This window comes from Stegodyphus dumicola, chromosome X1 (genome assembly GCF_044657685.1).
Source record: "Stegodyphus dumicola isolate Sdum_Otavi_A_Nest chromosome X1, ASM4465768v1".
Taxonomy (NCBI): Eukaryota; Metazoa; Arthropoda; class Arachnida; order Araneae; family Eresidae; genus Stegodyphus; species Stegodyphus dumicola.
Window position 1 is genome coordinate 226,170,050 of NC_140780.1, and position 18,944 is coordinate 226,188,993.

General features: G+C 32.5%; 1 protein-coding gene across 2 annotated transcripts in view; it reads left to right on the plus strand.

Annotated features, from left to right (window-relative positions):
- The first annotated feature begins 8,819 nt into the window (after nucleotides 1–8,819).
- The window catches only part of LOC118194692 (G protein-coupled receptor-associated protein LMBRD2), a 128,548-nt gene continuing 118,423 nt past the window's right edge, over nucleotides 8,820–18,944 (plus strand). Inside the window, exons 1-3 of one of the 2 annotated variants that reach the window (XM_035365864.2) lie at nucleotides 8,820–8,954; nucleotides 13,221–13,451; nucleotides 13,550–13,700. In XM_035365864.2, coding sequence (XP_035221755.1) covers nucleotides 13,278–13,451; nucleotides 13,550–13,700 — 325 coding nt within the window. In that variant the 5' untranslated portion in view covers nucleotides 8,820–8,954; nucleotides 13,221–13,277. Of the gene's footprint in view, nucleotides 8,955–9,355; nucleotides 9,499–13,220; nucleotides 13,452–13,549; nucleotides 13,701–18,944 lie in introns of those variants that run through there. The other variant, XM_035365865.2, reaches the window with a different exon arrangement.

Consider the following 18,944-nt stretch of genomic DNA (forward strand, 5'->3'; position numbering starts at 1 on the left):
ATAATTATTAATGAATTCAAGTAAAAGTTCTCCATTTCTGTTGGAGCGTCTGCATCCCCATTCTACATTCTTCGCGTTGAGATCGCCAGCTAAGATGATATGTTCCGAATTGGGCAGTAACTGTGCGAGTTTATGCTCATCTATAGGAGTGTGTGGAGGGTTATACAATGCAACAAAATAAATTATGCCATAATTTGGTAACAAAACAGAAGCTGTAACAGCTTCGTAGCCGTTTCCTCTATCTTCGCTAATCAAGCATGATTGCAAGGAGTGCTTTACGTAGATAGCGCCCCCCCCCCACCACGGTGACTCAGTCTGTCACACCTGTAACAGTTGTAATTTGCGATCTTAATATTCAAACATGGTGTCGCAAACGTTTCGGTGACTAGAGCAACATCAATATCATAGGTCAATAAGAAATTATGAAATTCCTGGATTTTATTTAAGATGCTATGAGCATTCCAAATCATGATTTGGATAGGAGCTCTATTAATTCTGTGCGGGCCCATTATCAGTATTGTTGCGTTGATTGCTTTCTTGATGATTTCTGTTCAAGTCCTTAACTTGTGTGAGCTGGGAAAAACCAGCGGATTTTATTGCTGAAACCAGTTCAGCGAGATCAGTGAAGACTTTTTTGGCCTCAGTAATTGTATCTGTGTAGATACCTGTTGAAAGAGCAGCTGCGAAAGATTTACCTTCAACTATTCTGTTAGAAAAAGTTTTAGGCTTTTCTGTTTTATTTTTCGGAAATTTTTCACATCCTTTGAAACTAGATGTGTGGTTGACACCGCAATTTACACAGACTAAGGGAACATCTTTCTTATTTTTGTCCGGACAGTCTTTTACATAATGATTTTTACTACACCTGACACATTTCGGTTCATAATTACAACCCGCCTGAGTGTGGCCAAAACCCTGGCATCGAAAACATTGTAATGGTCCCTGTCGGCCTCTACTACGATTTTGACTCTGAGGTCGCATAAATAGCGTTCATGATATATTTGTTTAGAGTTTTCATTTTTTGGTAGGGTAACCAGGAAAAGTGGAAGTTTCTGAACTTCACCGCCTCTGCGTCGTGACATTTGTTTTATTTCAATTATCTGATAATTTAATTCTGTTAAATTATCCTTAATTTCCTCAATTTCAGTCGTGAGAAGTAGTCCATTAATTACTACCTTGAGATTCTTATCCTCTGGCAAAATGTACGAATGATGCTCCACTTTCATCTCTTTTAAGATCCTAACAATTCCCTTATAACTTTCAGGATCAGTAGTAATAATTTTAACACCATCCTTAATAGTCCTATGAACTTATATTTGTGTTGATGGAATAACCCTGTTAACGCTTTATATTTGAATTTAGTTTCTTTGAGAATTATCGGAGGTAGTTTGTTCTTTTTAGGTGTTTTAACCTGTGCGTTGTTATCATTTGTGATATTTTGCTGATCTTCAGCATTAGTGGTGTCCATTTCATTGTTATCAGAGGTAGTGTGTTGTTCAGGAATGACAGATTCCTGACTAGTACTCTATGAATTTTCCTGCGGTACATTAGTACCATTGTTATCTTTATGAGTTATAACTGGTGAAATGATTTGTGTGAAATTGTCTAATTTGATCTTCTTAATACCCTGTCTGGGATTTCTTGTTCGGACTGTTTTGTCTCCAAAACGTTGTGGATAGTCGTCCTCAGAGCTAGAATCTTTATCAAGTGTTTTTTCATCATCAGTTACAATTGTGCTATCATGTATACTAACTAATTGGGCTACGTGCCCTCTCATTTTCCTCATAATTTTTACTTGTGGTTGGAATTTGAGGTTGTGTTTTATCATGATTTAAAACTGAGTCAGTTTTACTTTGAATAAGTAGTGCATTGACAATTTCTAGTGAGCTTAACAAAAAATTTAAGAATTTCGTTTCAATTTCTGTTAGTTCACCTTTATCCAATTTGAGTTGTTCCAACTCATGTATTTGAAATTTGTAACTTTCTACGAGCCTCTCCATGGTCGCGCTAAGCCAAAGCAAAACGCAGAGAAATCCAGAAATCCAGCGCCCATAAGGCAGTAGTCCTACACCCCGGAATGGAGCCCTGGCTCGACAGCCTTCTCCACAGACGGATGTGTAGACGGAGAACACACGAGGCCCCTGACAGTCACCTGAAGTGAAACTTGGGGGTAACTACATGCGTTATAAAATCCAAAAAAGTCGTGCAGAACAGAGAAAAATTTATTTGATTATTTTAAATCGCGCAGTAAAGCGTAATATAACGTAAAATGGCAGAAAACAAGTAACCAGCAATTAGGCTATTTGGCGAGACACGCGGTATTAAATTTCATAATAAAACTCAAAAGGCCAAAAAATAATCGAAAATAAAAAATTAGTGAAAGCGTTTCAGCATTTCACAAATCATACAAACCACAAAATAGCATTAAAAAAATGCTGATGCAGTCAGATAAGCAAGGCACGTGTTCGCACAGGCAAACCACGTTGAACGGATGTACTCGCAGAGACAGATCGGAAGCAGGCACAATCTCAGACGGTGAACCTTCACCCACCAAGTCCCCGCTCAGGATGATCTTAGTACCTAATTTGTTAGTTTTAAATTGAATAATTCACCTGAACACGTGATGTATGATTCCGGACAGCATATAAGCCTTTCCGTACCGCGCCACACGCATGGGAAAAATTCGTACTTATGATTAGGTATATTTTCCAATGACATCATTTTCTCTTGCCGTAATGACATTTAGGTTCTTATGGTTTTGTTTTGTTGAATGAAGCGCATGAGTGACACGGAAGAGTGAAATTTATCCTTTGCGTTCTTTGAATAATAATGCCAGACGAAAACATTTACATGGAGCTTTATGCTGATGGCTTTCCTGTTTTATGAAATAATAAAATTATAAAATCCTCCAAAGACGCTGTTATATCAGAAGCAATTTTAAGTGCTTAGGTTATATAAATAGCTGAATTTATGAATTTAGTACCAAAACCGAAACAAGTTAGATTACAAGACGATCTCGACCCAAATGTTAAAGCTCATTATCATTGATATTTTATAGCACATTTTGATTTTTTACACATTGCAGAAAATACTTCCTTTGCAACTTTATACGTTATTTCCATATTAATGTTCCATGTCTAATATTTTGTGTTTGTGTAAGGAAAAAATGCATTCAGTGTTATCGCTGAATTTAATACAAGTGTGTAAGAAATGAAACTTCCTTCTCTGATAAACACTAATTGCATACAAATGTACAAAACATGTTACACGTGAAAAAACGGGCAATATTCACAAAGTAATATTATTCAATTTAAAGATAACGTATGTCCATTTCTCTCTTCTAAATCTATAGTTATCTAACTTCAAAAGTAAATTTTACTTTTTCAGACTGGTTACAAATATCGAGAATTAACTGTGCATTATGTTACCTCCTAAACGTTTTTGCTATTTGCGAAAGCTGATTTGTCTCACCTTCGAAGACTGCATCTGCAGAGAAAGGATATGTAATGAACATGGTGGTGGTGTATGTGATTATGGCAAATCCTCGAGGGATATATGCATAAGGGGAGTGATGCCTTCGTGGAGGACTTTCTAAGGGAAACTGGCTCATATACACGTTACATATAAGGAAAACCTCATGCAGCTAGTCCGTTCGCGGAATTCGAACCTTGGACCGAACTACCAGTGTTCAGCGACTTTACCGCTCGGCTGTTGGTAGACCTGTAATGAACATGAAATAATGAATTAATTATTACAACACCTTTAATATGAATGGTTTTAAATAAAGAATACATTTATTAAAAACATTTATACATATTTACGAAGTTAGCGAACTGGAAAAAATAATTCTCTCTCCAGGAAAAAAAATTCACTACATTTTTTATATAAATTAAATCTTATGGTAACAAAAATACAACGCACATCATTAACTGTAATAATGTTTTCGGTACTCCTATAAAAGTGCAAACGGTAAGGAAGTGTACTCTCGAGCCTAAGCAAAGTCAAGGCGCTCCTAAAAGTGTATAAGGCCCCACCAGCCGCCGAAAGGTAAAGTCGCTGAATACTGGTAGTTCGGTCCGAGGCTCGAATCCCGCGAATGGGCTGGCTACATGGGGCTTTCGTGGTTTTTCCCATGTGTAACGTGTATACGGGCCAGTTTCCCTTAGAAAGTCCTCCAGGAAGGCATTCCTCTCCTTAGGCAGATAGCCCTTGAGGCTTTGCCGTAAGCACATACACCAATACCTAAAACTTTATAGGAAATGAATTCAGCTGACAGCCTTTTCCAAGCATTGAGAACAGATTTTTAACCTATGCGCATGGGCACGGTACGGAATGCTTATGCCTCTGAACAAGGCACGACCGCTGCTTGTCTGGACGAGTGTTCTGCAATAAATGATTTTTTATTTCACTGTTAAAAAGTATTGGAGAGTTCGTCGCCTAATGACCTGATGGTAAAAGGCCTGGCATTTGTTTAATAATTAAAATAATTCTTGAGACTCATTAGCCGTTAAACGGTAAAATAGCTGAAAATTGCTAAATCGACTAGTGTTCAGATCCTCAGAGAAGTTCTTGCAGGGGAGTTTTCGTGAATTTTCTCAGACGGGAATGTGGATACGAGCCAGTTGCATTTTTAGAAAACCTCCGGAGGAGGAGTACTTTATTCTGTACGTACGGGTGGCAAAAGTCACCCCAAAAAATAGTCAAAATTATTAATTTCTTTTACTTCGTACATAATTTAATAATAGTAAATTTTAACAATAGTAATATTTAATAATAGTAGTAATTTTTAATAATAGCAGTAATTTTTAATAATAGTAATATTTCTTTTACTTCGTACAAGGAAATAAAAAAGGTAAATGCATATTTAATAACAAAGAACATAATAAATTTATTCATTTAATGTAAAGGCTCTTTTCACTTATTATTGCGCAATATTGACCTATTCAGTATAATTTTTTACAAAAAGCTTATTATCCCTGGTATTATCAAGATTTTTCCAAGAACTTGTACAGAAAAAGTTTGATGTACACAAAATATTTATTAATAAGAACTAATTAGAATAAGTAAGGTTTTGGATCTCGATAGCCAGAAGGCGAAAAAAATTTCTTTGTCCATTTAAAGGTTTAAGGTGAAAATTCTGCAACTAGCAGAAATAGACATCATAATTTATTTTTTAATATTGCTTAAAATTTTATATCTTACTAAAATTATTGATAACACATGAAAATATTATCCACACGTATTTTCATCTATTGCAGCGATGGGCAAACTACGGCTCGAGGGCCAACTCCGGCTCGCCGGAAGATCCTATCCCGCCGGCAATAGAATTTAAAGGTGGCAAATAAAAAGAAATTCGGTGTTAAATAAAAAGAAATATATATTGATATATTAAATATCCATCTCCTTTTCTAATTTGTTTAAATATTATTATTTTTTATTAAAGGACTGATGAATACTTTCTCCGTTTTTGTTCTGCAAAACATAAATCAAAAGAATTATGAAGATGGCTTGAAATAACTGCATTTTGAGTTCGAAAGCAGATTTAAAGACTTCAGTATCATTCAAACAGAATTGGATATTTTTACCATGCCTTTGAAGTAAACTGTGAAGCAGTGAGGTCAGATTTTCAGCTGGAATAAATTGAGTTACAGTCTAACAATCATCTCGAGCGGTTGTTTCTAACTGAGCCAAAGTTGCCAAAGTTAGAGTTTTGCATATCGAAAATAAGTTTCCAAAATCTATTATCTCATCCCCAGAAAATCAGTGCTAGGTTTTTCTTCATCTTATACATGTGAACAAGTGTTTTCGACTGTGAAATTAGAAAGAATTATTTCAGAAGCAGACTGACAGACGAGCATTTTAGCCTCGTTCCTTAGAATTAGTACATCTCCTTTCGAACCTCAATATGAGGAACTTTTAAAAATGAAATGGCAATTTCATTCATCTCATGAACATATTTAAGTTGTAGTACTTTGTATATTGTTTTTAAAATTTTAGAAAAATTTATCTTGGCCCTTCAAATTTTTTTTTTCTTTTTCGATCTTTGGCCCGCGACCGAAAAAGTTTACCCATCCCTGATCTAATATGTACAGTGAGAAGTTTAAATGGTCATTGAAATTTAGGTACGTATACTTACCTAGATAAAGATCTTTCATCTGCTTTAACATTAATTAATATTCGATGATTCAAAGATCTGGCAAAATTGAAAAAATGCCTCTAAAGTAAAGTTATTACTCATTGTTTGAATTCTTCCACAAGACCTACTTTATTACAGCAGGAATTTCTGCAAAATTTAAGGATTTTTAGTAATTTTACACCATTAAAAAAAATCACTAATTTTCTGTAGATTTCTATGGAAATTTCGAAAGGCTTTTAATATTTGCTGACATTTTGAACAATCCATTTTCGAATTTAACCACGTTACATAACAGCAAACTAGCTCACCGACGACCGAGCGGTACCGGTGAGGAGCTGCTACCATTGAACACTGGTAGTTCGAAGGGCTCGAATAGCAACGAACGGGCTGATTGAATGGATTATTTCGTGATTCTAGCATGGGTACAAGCCAGTTTCACTTAAAAAGTCCTTAACTAAGGTTTGGTTTGGTTTACGTAATTACGTCAAAGCTTCGAGAGTTATCTGCCTAAGGGAAGCGATGCCTTCGTGGAGGACTTTCAAAGCGAAACTGGCTCGTGTACAAGTTACACTTGGGAAAACCATGAAAACGCTCGTGCAGCCGCTTTGTTCGTGGGATTCGAACCTCGGACCGAGCTACCAGTGTTCAGTGACTTTACCGCTCTGCCGTTCGTAGCGGTTCTCAAGGAAGACATCTTTCCATTTACGCAATAGCTCTTGTGTGCTTTGCTATAATTAAATAAATAAACTAAATCAACCATGATAACAGATATCAAATAAAAAGGTGACGTAACTTATTGATGTGACGTAAACTTATTAAATTGTGCTATCAGCTTAAATCAAGATCTTGATCGCTTATGATGGTTCTGTTAGTACTGACAAAGCTTGGTTTTTGAAAATAAATTTAACATAATGCGTCATTATGTGACAAGTTCTTTGGAAGTGTAAGTGAAATTCGTCGGCTGCGAAATATTCGCAGAATTTTGCGATTTATTCTTAGAAATTTCCATTAATTTTCTATCCTTTTAAATTTCCATCAAATTATGCCATCCTTTCCGCAATGAGATAACTTGTACTATGTGATGCACGAAATAATACTGAAATATTCAACAAGAAGTGCCATATTATAAGAATTATTGAAGAGGCAAAATTTAACGTATATCACACTATCCCTAATATCTGGAGACTATTTTAAAAGCGTTTCAGTTATGCTTAATTTCAACGTATTCAGTGTGAAGTGCTGACCTAATATATGATGAGATTATTCGGAAAATATACGTATAATTTGAAGGCCTCCAGTTTCTATGATTAAGTTCTATAAATTACCCGAAAATAAATATCAGTTTAGCATTCAAGTTTTTATGTAGAATGATTTCAACTTGGTAACTGAGTTTTAAAGGTAACCTTAACGTTTCATAAAAAAATACCGAATGATTTTTCGACGTTCTCTCATAACCCTCAGATGAATATTTATTTATTAATGGTATTAGTAAAATAATTTATTATTTGAATTATATTTAGCAGACAAACATTGCGCTTGAGAAATTTTTCGTTCAATGAGTGACTCGTTAGCTGAAGGACCTAGGAAGTAAACATTTCCACTGATTCTGCAAATGGCTATTGAAAGCATTCAATGTTTCGTCCTAAATTGCTTGGGGGAGAGGGCAAAAATAGAGGGTACATTAGTGAAACCTGTTCAGCTCTGCAGACGCAAAGCTGGAGACGATCGACAACAAATGGCGTGAAAAAGTTCGCCAAGTTTTCTGCTTGGCGAAAGACGCAATTACGTTTTAGGTTTGCTAAGTTTTAGACAAAATTGATGTACATGCATATTTTTCTGCGCAAGAATGACATTTTAATGAATGAATTGAATGATGGTGAATGTTACTTCGTTCCCTGAAGTAAAAAATTATATTTTAATGCAGAAAAAATCAAATGTTCCCCAAAATAGAAATTGACAATCAGTCCGTATGGAGTAGTGGTGCCCTCTATTTTTCAATTTTGATACTAATCGAAAAAAACGTTAAAAAAACAAAAGTGATATTCGGCAAATATTTATTAATAATAGGATAAAGCATGCCCTTTTTTTTATTGTAGCAGAATTTTGAAGATGTATTCTATGTAACAGCAGACTTTTTCATTACTTCACTGAGCTTTTTTCATGTGATATTGTGTTTCTAAATTTGCTAATGTTAAAAGAATAGGAAGACATTTGTCAACAATCCCCCTTAAGGAACGAAGATACCAGCTGTAAGCAAAAGCATTAAAATGTATTGTATTTAACATGTTTCGATTATTATTAAGTCTTTTTTGTCACATCTGGAAAGAAAACAACATGACATTGTGACATTTTTTTAACATATTTATGAAATTACATAAAAAAAAAGGAAAATACTTACGAGTGAACAGTAATCCCAGAAATATTTTTCAAAAATCTATTTGTGCATCCATATGCAATATAAGCAGACATGCTTCAAAAAGAAAAGGTAAAAAAAAAAAAAAAAATGTTACAATTACAGACTTTCTTGCACAAGTCACAGTGATAACAGTAACATGGCCGCCAAGCTTCACCGTTTGAGTTGAACCTTCCCTCCTTCTATTCTAACCTCCTTGTAAGAACAGGGGTGGTGGCGATTGCGAGCCGCTTGTCCTTCCTTGGCACCTTCCGATTTTTCGCCCATCAGAGCAGAAAGACTTAGCGGGTGCAAAACAAGACATCTGTCTACTTTGTCTGTCTGTCTGTATGCCTTATTATTTACGATGGATTTTTAAAGTTACATGTGGAGTGTGCGAAATAGTATGATGCGTACAGTGTTTATGTTAGTTTATTTCCTAAATTAGTTGGATCACCTATCTTAGTACTGAATTTTTTAGTTCATAAAAAAGCATGCAGATTTTTTTAGGGGAATACTTTAATTTAATTTCTAAACCGTGAACAAAATTTTTATAGATCTCGTCAGCTAATAGCGTAAAACATGGAGTATAAATTATTTCTTACCATTTCTCGAAACTAAATATTTTTATTAAATATTTTCAGCTGTCTTGACCGAATAAAAGTTTCATAGATCACGGCGGAAGCTAATAAAATTTTTTTATCATATTTCCCGAAACTAATTTTTTATTACATATTTTCAGGTTAAATAACAGCGGCGACATTTATGATGAACAGTAAACGAATTAGTTTGATGTTGGCGACAATTTTCAAAACCGCGCAAAGGTCGAACCGTATACTAGGCATTTACCAATAATTCTTAAAAGCGATAGCCGGCGTGTAAAGTATGTTATGTGTATTTAAAGCACTCCACATCACGATTACATTAATTTTATTCCACATTATATGCATAACGTACAGTTGTGTGATATGTACGTAACAAGTGTTTCATTAACTATGATAAAATTTATGTTTCATCTGCTGATGTTAAGGTTTTGATGTATATTGTATTGTAGACGTAAAATATAATCGACTGGTGATTATAATGACAGTAGTTGAGTTTTTTCTTTATCTTTAAATATGGGTTGCACAGATAAGCTAAAATGAATTTCTCATGCTCACTTCTAGAGAATTAAGTTATTAAAAAACTACAGTTTCTTTTTGTATTTATATGCATACAGTAATTAAATCTCTACTAGATCCTTTTGAGAAATAACCTGCAAGTGATTATTTATTACATGCTTCTAAAAAAGAGAATAATTCAAACACCATCAAAGCTTAAAATTAAATTTATTTAATAATTTTTATATTTAATTTGTTTGGATTTCTATACACTGAAGAAAAAGCTCAATGATTCATTTGTGTTTATCAGAAATTTCATTGGATGCTATAAATTAGTGTTTTTAGGATGCATACAGGTTTTAATTTTTGACTGAATGTGCATTACATACTGTATATTAATTAACCTGTTTGAGATGCGCCTTTGGGAGAGATTGAAGTTGAAAGGAGTCGTTCCACAAGACAGGGATTTTGTATTGCGTAGCTTAACTTTACAGAAAAAATTGCATTAAAAAAATTAGTCCTAATGTCATAATTTTTGGTATCATTTAAAGTTATTATTTAAGTTATCTTTATGTTTAAATAAATATTTAATAGTCTTTTTCTTTTACTTAATATGAAAATATATTAAAATAATTGCTTACTTTAAGAAATAATTTTCCAAAGCACTATTCGAATTATTCCAAAGTTTTAATTGACAAAATAAGTTAACAAAGTGTTCATCTCATCAAACTGTTCTTTCGTTCTAGGTTTTTTGTTGTTGTTTTTAACAGTGTTTTTCATTACTTGGGCTCATTACATTTCACGCGTGAGTTTTATTAGAAGAGCTACTCTAAATAGAGAGATTATAAAATACTTTACTTTAAGTCAAACTCACCATCTTTATAAATGCTAGTTTAAGATGATTTCTGTATAGTTGTCTTTTTAAATATTTTATTCGTGCTTAGTGGAGAGAGGATAAAATATTATGCATAGTCTCATTACCTTTAAGAATGCTCATTTAAAGTGGTTTCTGAATTGCTTTTTTTTTTTTTAAATGTTGCATTAATACTTCATAGTTTGACCCAGTGTTCTGTGTCAAGCAAAATAGAAATGGGGAAGAAAAAACAAAGCTAATATTTCATATTGGGAGAAATCTTTATTCCAGTTTAATTTTCTGTAGTAGGTTGTACTATGTGAATGTAGAAAGGTTCAAAGAAATGTAATTCAATTACTGAAAAATTGTTTTGGTTAATTTTAGTGAAATTAAATGTAAAATTGTTGGTAACTTGGACTAATTTACTAAGAGATATTATTAATTATTTATAGTTGCTATCAAAGATGTTAGTTGCTGTGATTAGTTTTTGAAGATTTATTTATTTCTTCATTTCTAAAATAAGGTTTATGTTCTTTAATGCAAAATTTTAACACTTTCTAACTTTAGTAAATGTATTGTAAACTACTCTGACAAGGAATATTAGGTATTCCCAAGAACTAAAATCTTATCAAGAATCTTTATAGACCTTTATTCATAAGTGAGAAAACAACTTGAAAATTATACTTGTGGGAAAAAGTATTTATATTACAGTCAGTGTTCAAAAATGAGATAACAGCAAAATTGTTTTTTTATTTTTTATTTTTTTTTTTTTATTTTTTTTTATAGGAAATTGGACTTCTACTTTCCAACCCAATTTTGAGAGAGAGAACATCTGAGGGGGTGGTCCAGGGGTCTCCTGCTGCTCTCCCCTGCCATCAAACCATACGAGAAGACTTTCAGTTTGCCGCGTATTTAGAGTGCCCCCATGCAGCAGCACAAATATTATACTTTTACAAACATTCATGTCTTTGGGATTCGAACCCAGGTCCTTTGTTACCGCAGTAGGCTCCCCAAACCACTATACCATCTGGGTGACAATGGCTTTTGATAAACAGTAGTATTGAATCAAATTTAGTATAGATAATAGTAATGTCAAGGAAAGGAAGAGAACTGTTAATGACAGAATTGATAGATGAATATAATGTTTCTTAAATCCCCTTTATTATTGGCAAATGGTGTGAAAGTACTATCAGTATAGTAAATACAGAACAGAAAACATTTGCTGCCCCCCTTTAATAATGTAACCACAAAATAGTATTAGGTTATTTGGATAAGGAAGAGCACAAAACTATTTGTCTAGAGTAGAAAGCCTATGTGGAAAACTCTAAGGGAAACTGGTTTGTATTTGTAATTACATATGAAGAAAAACATGTAAACTCTCATGCAGCCAACTCATTCTTTGGGATTTAAACCAGAATCAAATTTAGGTCAAAATCAAATCACCAGTGTTCAGTGATCTTGCTGCTTCCATAAAATAATGTGCATAAATTTCGACAAGTTCTGTTCAGAAAATGTTAATCATAACTAATCCATCAGGTTAGTAATAGGAATTCTTTTGAAAAATAAAGCAAGTCTATCTCAGAAAAAAATGATGGTAACAAAGATTAAATTTATCAGTTTCATGATGGAGTTTTAAAGTATCTTTAAGACATTTAAAGTCAACTGGAATTTTCAGCTGAACAGAGAATCAGTTTCATATCCTTACATTTATCATGTTTTCAAGGATTATTCTTCAAAATTTTTTATTAGTCTTGCAGAAGAGTAAAACCTGTTGTCACTAATAAAAATTTTTATGGCTTGTCAGTGAGAACTGAATTCATTTACATTTGGGATCAAACCCTGATGAATAGATTGGCTGCACAGTCATTTTCATAGTTTTTGCACTTGTAACAAAAAAAAAAAAAAAAAAAAAAAAAAAAAAAAAAATTAACTAGTTTCCTTTAGAATGCCATCGATGAATGCATCAATCCCATAGGCATATAGCCTTGTATGCTGTACCTGATTTTGTTAACCTAAATTAATGTAGACTAAAAGGCCTTTACTTTTATATTGCTTGTCATTAACAGAATAATATGCTGTATTTATTAAAAGAAAAGGTTAAAATAAGTAATTTTGAAATGTAATATTCTTTAAAAAAGTAAGGTAGCAGGTTAATAACATAAAAATAATTAAAAAGGTTATTAATTGTATATGCAAACTGATGATGGTCCCAAATGCAAGAATTTATTCTGGCAGTGTGCTATATGTTATATACTTGTGTATTAATTAACTGCAGGATGACTGAATATTAAACTTGCAGAACTTTGCATCAAAACTAATCATGTTCCAGAATTATTGTGTCACTGATATGTCCGTTATCAAATACAGGTCTCATCAATATAAAATGAAATAAATGTGTATAGTGTAATAATTAGTAGGAGTTCTGAGTGGGAAAATAAATAAAAGTAAATGTAAATAAATAGCTCAAACATTAGCTATGCATGAATTCCATACTAAGCATTAAATAATTATATTAAGAGACTGGAATTGCATGATCAGTTTAAGTTAATAATCGGAAGTTTTATTTTATTCGTAATTATTGTGTTTAATGAATTCTTTGGGAAATTATGTGTGCATCTAAATAATTTTTAATAAAAACTGTTATTTACAAACTTCAACAATTAAAAAAAATATTAAATCTAATATTAGTTCCAATTCAATCTCAATATCATCATCTCACCAACTATATCTTCTTTTCAGATTATATTATTGTTTTGGAGCTTTACAACTAGACTTTCAACTTGAAGAATCTTGAATATGATTATTGGACCTTTTGTGGCTGAGATTGTAATTACATTTCTTGCTGTTGCTTATTTATTACAAAAGTACGGAAATTGCAGAAGGCATCACATTTTAGTAACTGCCAATGTTTTTATTGCCTGGTACTTTGCCTTCATTATTGTCTTCATTTTACCCTTGGATGTGTCATCTGTAAGTTACCTTTAAAGTATTTTAATAAAAATTGTAATTGCTTTTTTTTATCCAAGTCTCAAATATGTTTAAGAAGACTTTTTTTTCCCTTCTCCTAGACTGCATATAGACAGTGTTTAGCGGATAACTTTCACTCTCCTACTGCTTCTTCCTATGTTATACCAGTTACAATAGCTAATGCAAGTGAATTTGGAAATACAACATCTGCAGAGTATAATACAACTACTCCTGACTATTCTACATTTCATGGTAATATTTTAGTTAACCTTGTGAATTTGAAATATTCTCTTTTAAGCTAAAATTTTGATAATTAATTTCTATCTAGAATTTTATGCTTGTTTTTTAAGTATCACGAAATACAGTTTCTTTGAGAATGTTTTGACTTTTTCTAGCCAAACTTTTTTACTTTTATTATGTATTAAATGTTTTATAACTCTTTTCAGCAGAAGAGGTTATTTGATATTTTGCATCAAGTTTATACTCTCTTTTGCATACTGTTTAGATTGAATAGTGTCATTTATTATTTTTGTACTTTGCTTTTGATCTTAACATTTTTTTAATGAAGTTTCACCTATCGCTCATATTGCTGCTGCTTTTTGTGAGATGAATTTTAGCTTGTAACAATAGTATTTGTGTGATGGTGATTTATTTCAAAAGTACACCAGGTCACTTGCCCAACAATTTAGCTACCCGATGGGTATGTTCACTCTGTGCCACTTGTCTGATAGATACATTTGCCTGGCTACTCTGTTGCCCAATGGGTTACTTTTTTTTAAATTCACCATTAGATGGCAAATTATTATATTTCATAAAATTGACCCAAAATATATATGTTTGTGCCAGAGATAGATAAGATTATTCTGACCATCGGAGGGAACTAATTAATTGCGACACAAGACTTAAAATGCTTATTGTTAAACAAATTCATTTATTGATAAATAATTAATTTATAGAGTCCTGTACTTTTTGGGAGCTTAAAATAATGAGCTCTAAAAAGACTGTATGAGGAATTATCCTCAGATCTTAACACAACACAAAAGTCTGATGAAGGGTGTAAAGGAACCCTTATTAAATCCAATATAATTGGACAGATGGCTCCACTTGAGCTTAATAAATTCAAAACTTCTGGTTCAACTCAAACAGGTAACTAGACTAGACTAAAAATAAATGTAATTAAGTTAACCTAATGGCTCACAGGATAATTTAATGTGCAGAAAGGCTCTAACTCTTAGAAGCCGCAGAAACAAGCCTTATGTCAAGAAGCACCCAACGCCACAGAATCAAATCGCTCGGAATTCAGAGTAACAGCATGGCCTTCAAGCAGGCATAACACACTCTTAAATCACTTACAATAACCTTCATTTAAATAGCACCTCTTTCTCCCTCAATTTGAATACCCATGTGTTATCTCATTAGCATTCTGGCAAGAAAGTGTGGGTAAAAATGAGATTGAAAGGAAACTAAAAATTAACTATTAGTCAAATTAAATAAATCTCTACAAATTGTGATTAAAAACTTGATTAAAGTATAAACAACATTAATTAACTTTTGATCACTATGATAAATGTGATCACAAAATATTCTAGTTATTTCATTAGAACTAGTTAAAAAAGAATTTAAATTTGCTGCTTTGAATGCACATTAAATATCAAGCATGCAAAGAATTTTATTTAAAGATGGCACTGGATATTAATGCAATGTCTGTGATTATCGAGTGACATAATTATGCAATAAAGCATTGAGTACAACATATAATAAAGAAATAAAAATGAATCAGATATATTAAAACCATTTAAACAGTTTTAAATATTAATATAAAAACATATAGAAAGATTGTTAAAGAAATCAATAAGAAAGAAAGCTTCTTTAATATAATAATTTTTTAGAAGGAAGTTGATTTGATCTGGATAAATTGTTAACTATATTGTTATTTTCTATTATTGGTTTAATAAATCAATTTCATATTTTATCAATAGAAATGCTTTTAAATTTTACTGTGCAAGGGTACTGCTTAACCCGCTGATTGCTCAATTTGTGGACCGAAATCACTTAAAAAATTGTGTAATTTTTTTTTTTTTGCAAATTTTAAATCTATATATATTGGAGGAATAAAAAATGCATTTTTCCTTTCTAGAAAATATTTTTTTTATATAGATTTTTATCATGAGAAACTAAGTTGCGAGAAAAACCAATTTCAGATGTTATCACCAAAAAAAATTTTTTTTTAAAATAAATTTCACTCGAATTACAGTTAATTTCTATTTATTGCATAATATAAAAAAGCAAAATGTATGAAATTTAAGAAAATATAAAGCACTGAGGGAAAAATACCTTAGAAATACAGTTTAGTATGATAGAGTTCAAAACAGAGTTGAAGGCAAAGTGCAACTTCACAGTCTTTGCACCAGATTCAATAAATCTAATTATTAATCTAATTAATAATTCAATAACTTAATTAAATATTCAAGATAATTGCTGAATGTTTTCTAGCAGCCATTTCTGTAAGAAAAAAGCGGCAAAAAGTGAAGTTTGAGCGGTAGTACCACGTGCCTTCAAATGCCGCAATTTAGTGGACAACTAATGATATCTGTTGGCCAAAACGTAAACTAAACGTCTAATATTGTATGTAATTTATTCCAGTGTAACCACTGGGGATAAAATGGGATGCACTTCTCAATAAAGGAAGAAAAACGCATGCCTGCGGAAATCGCGGGAGGAGCAGATTTTGCTACATTTGAGTTGCCCGTGGAAATTGCGGGATGAGCAGCCAGAGGGTTAATCAGTTTTTCACATATTTTAATTTTGAAAATGATCTTTCACAAACTAATTAAGATATTTGTAACATAAACTATTTATAAGCCAAATGAAGTGTCAGATAGGCCTTCTTGGTGTATATTATATTTATGGCAATATCTTATTGCCATTAGACTCCACCAGAAAGGCCTAAGAATTTCAAGAACTTCAGCTAACAGTTAAACCAACTTTATTTAGCATTTAAAGAAGGGAAAAGCACATCTTGCAAGAGATTAAATGTTTAAACATTAGTGCATACAAACTGATGCCAGACACCAGCAATAAACGGGAAAAATAAGGGTAAACGTATATTTACAGGTACCCCTTGACAATTTTTGGTAGCACATGGATGCCAAGTTTGTGCAATTCTTAGACTTCTTATTTTGGCTTTGTGTAGTGGCGATTTCAACACCAAAAATCTCTGCTACACAAAGATAAAATAACAAGTCAAAGAATTGCTCAAACTCGATATCCATGTACACATTGACGTATTTTCACTTAAAAAAAAATCACATAATTGCACAAACTAGGCATTACTCACTCCCTTGACTTTATCCATGTATACGTCGACCTATTTTCACTTAAAAGAAACATCAGAGAATTGTATAAACTTGGCATTGCACACTCCCTTGACTTTGTCTATGTACACATCGATATATTTTCACTTAAAAAGTCAAAGGTGCACCCAATTCTACAGTAGAGGCAAACAAAAAATACGTAATCTCGATAAACTGAATTTTAAACCAAATAATAAAATAACATAAAAAAGGAAAAACCTCTTATGTATCTAAGCACTACACAAAGCAAATATCCACTTACCTTATTTAGAAATGCCTTTGTCTTCAGTCTGTGGTGCACAAAATTCTTTAACAGCATCCAAAAACTTCCTAAAATTATCTGAACTTAAATCCGTATATCGGCGTCGCCACATAAATTCACAAAAATAAGAGTAAAAAATATTATCCATAGTTCCGAACAGTCCGTAAAATGGCTACTAAATAAACCTTCACTTACACACCAGTCAATTAATGCTCTTTTCCCCTTTCGTTCCAAATCGTACAGAAACTTCAAATTTAATCTTACTACATTCAGCCATTCTACCATCTAAACAACAAAACAAGCAATGTACAAACTAACACACACCACGAGCCCTTACAAAACATCCTATAATTCAAAATTTACCACAATCATGCAACCGATTGCATCATAATAGGATTTCCATAACATTTATCTGCTCAGGTTACCATAAGCGAAACAACAACTTGGCAGTAAATGAAACAACAACTTCGTGATAATACGAGTGTTACCCTTCAGTCTACTCTAACCAAAATAAGGTAAAAAATAAATGGTAAGGTCTCAGTGAAAAAGTTCAAGATTTTATCCTTGCACTACGGCAAGTACATTTGCAGTTGTGCAGCAAAGATGAATGTTGCCACTCACTGCGAAGAGGATTTCCACCCTATATTTATTATGATTGTGTGGCGACATCATGGACAATTTTTGCAGTTTTTATGCACAGTTGCTTGATTCTCTTCCTCAGTAGTTTTTGCAATTTTTTCAGTTGATCTCTCATTCTTTTCTTTTGATATACCTAGTTTCTATTACTCATGTACACTAAATTTTGATGAATTCTAACTGGAAATAAAATTGTCTAACTTGTAAGGCAGAGAATATAATTGTGGAAGAAGTCTTTCATCAACTGGCAAGGAATACGAGAAGTGCATTACTGTTGTCTTTAATGATAGGACAGACCAAATAACTATAGGTTTCTTGCTTAGTATTGCACACTATATGGCATTATAAAACCATTAAAAGTGATGAAGCCCTCAATGTAGATACCTGACGCACACACGTACAAAAATGGAAGAAGAAAAATTTTAATGCTACCCAAAATGAAATAAAATTCTGGAAGGTCCCAAGACCTTAAAGAAAGCAGAGGGGAAGGTTGTTGCTGCTCATTATTTATAAATATGTAAGAAAAATAAGGAATATGCAAAATATAAATTGTAATTTAAATTAGCAGCATAGATTAATTTACCTTCTGTATTTTAAAAACAGTAGTCTGTCTTTGCACTGTATCATTTCGAGACTAATTCATGTCATATGACTCTTATGTAATTCTGATGATGTTAGTGGAACTAAAACTCAAACAGCCTATAATATTTTTACTGCAAATATTAATTATCCAATCAAAATGCATGGAGAACCAAAATTAACTCATTCTGGATTAAGATTTCATCCTGAACATAACAGGCTTGCTACTTTTCAGCCTATCTGGACTGTTATCTGCTGCTTCCTACTTACTGCAAAGTTATCAAAAATGTAAACATTTAGAAATAGGCACAAATAATGCGCTAAGTTGTTTGTGGCAGCAATATGTTTACTAAAATAAAATAAAGATTTATTCTGCCTCAGCTTCCAGTTTCCTATTCCTTGTGTATCAGCATTTCAGCAGCCTGCATTATCAAAATTCTTGCTCTTTATTATGGATTCAATCTTCTTCTATGTTCTATGATATCAGTATTGCAAATTCCCTTTTTTTATTTCGCACATACACACACACACATATATACAGTAAAAAGTCTGAGATCCAGACTCGTTGGGACTTTGTCTATTCCGGATTTATGATTTTTCTGGATATTATTAGATCATCAGTTTAAAATTGCCGTCCATGAATTGACTGATGATTGGGGCATTGTC